The sequence below is a fragment of the Olea europaea genome, unplaced genomic scaffold (genome assembly GCF_002742605.1).
Source record: "Olea europaea var. sylvestris unplaced genomic scaffold, O_europaea_v1 scaffold32230, whole genome shotgun sequence".
Classification (NCBI taxonomy): domain Eukaryota; kingdom Viridiplantae; phylum Streptophyta; class Magnoliopsida; order Lamiales; family Oleaceae; genus Olea; species Olea europaea.
Window position 1 is genome coordinate 1 of NW_019251089.1, and position 1,286 is coordinate 1,286.

At 35.5% G+C, this 1,286-nt stretch overlaps 1 protein-coding gene across 1 annotated transcript; it reads right to left on the reverse strand.

Moving 5' to 3' along the window:
- Positions 1-42: 42 nt before the first annotated feature.
- Positions 43-1,191, reverse strand: LOC111385618 (probable helicase MAGATAMA 3). Its single transcript, XM_023010030.1, has 2 exons — positions 967-1,191; positions 43-263 (listed from the first exon to the last, which is right to left on the reverse strand). Exons 1-2 carry the CDS (start codon positions 1,151-1,153, stop codon positions 43-45), a joined length of 408 nt encoding a protein of 135 aa, XP_022865798.1. The 5' UTR covers positions 1,154-1,191.
- Positions 1,192-1,286: the final 95 nt, after the last annotated feature.

The following is a 1,286-nucleotide window of genomic DNA, read 5'->3' on the forward strand; positions in this document are numbered from 1 at the left end:
TCTGAGCACTTACCGAGCTCTCGTCAAAGCAACATTAGTTCTCTAAGGACTAGACAAGAATCCAATGGAACCATCATTATTAGATCTTACAGTAGATACAATTATGATATCTTCTTCTCCTCCTTGAAATCCGTCGATGGACTTGACTGTGACACTAACCTTCTCATGGTTTTCAAGCCTGAGCTTATCTTGAATTGCCACAACTTGAGCAGCATAGGGTGATCTTACACTGATGCTAAGTTTCTCCTTCGATTTGTTCCATGCTGCTTATAGTATACAAAACAGATAGTTGTCAATGTGATGGATGCCTAAAACCATGGAACTCAACCACTTTCCACAAAAAAAAATGTGTATCTATGAGATTTTTCCAATTGCCTAAACATTGAGTTTTTATCAAAGAAGCTAAAAAGTATGATGAGAGCATTTGCAATAATTGGGTCTATGGCATTCCTAGTGGAGTCATAGCATAATCATACAATCATGCTCAATTCAATAGAATTGATATCTTCTATAATTTTGCATGTGTGGTGATTTCTTTGTTTTCCCCAGAAACATTTAACTTTTCACTTGAACAACTCCTTTAGGAAAAGTATTTTCCGATAATTTTAAGAAAGAGAACATGGAGATTTTATGAAATAGATTCCCTAACAATTTGTGCAATTCATATCTTCATGCTTCTATTATGTTCCTTGCTTGATTTCCAGTAAAAACTACGTAGGGAAAGGGACAAAGACCTTGTACAACGAAACACTTCTTGCATTCCTAAAATTTTGAGGAACAAAAATGATAAGTTGTCTGGGGTGATATTTAGCACACTCAACTTGAACAATTGGTATATTCACACTTTTACTGTAGTGAAAATATTGAATATATATAGGCAAGTGGACACGAAGTAGGTAACCAAGAGATATTTAGTACAAATAGAAAATAACGAAAAAGAGAAGCCATTCTATCAACTTAGCATACCTTGGAAGAGTTTGTGCACTATCCTCACTGTTACAGCAACCTCAACCATATTTCTTCGACTATGGCTAACAACATCCATTTCTTCTCTTCCTCCAAAAACATTTATGAATGAATAGGGACCATACATCCTCCCCGGTATATAGCTTTCTTTGTAACTTTTACCCTTGACATTGGTTGCATCTAACATTTTGTTGTGGTAGAAATTTTTATTTGGGAAGCAGCTAATTAATGGATGCGTTCTATATTGCATATTCAGAAAATGCTTAGGATGACCAAGTGAGCTCAGTCTTCCAAATAAACTTCTTCCAAAGCCAGCTTCA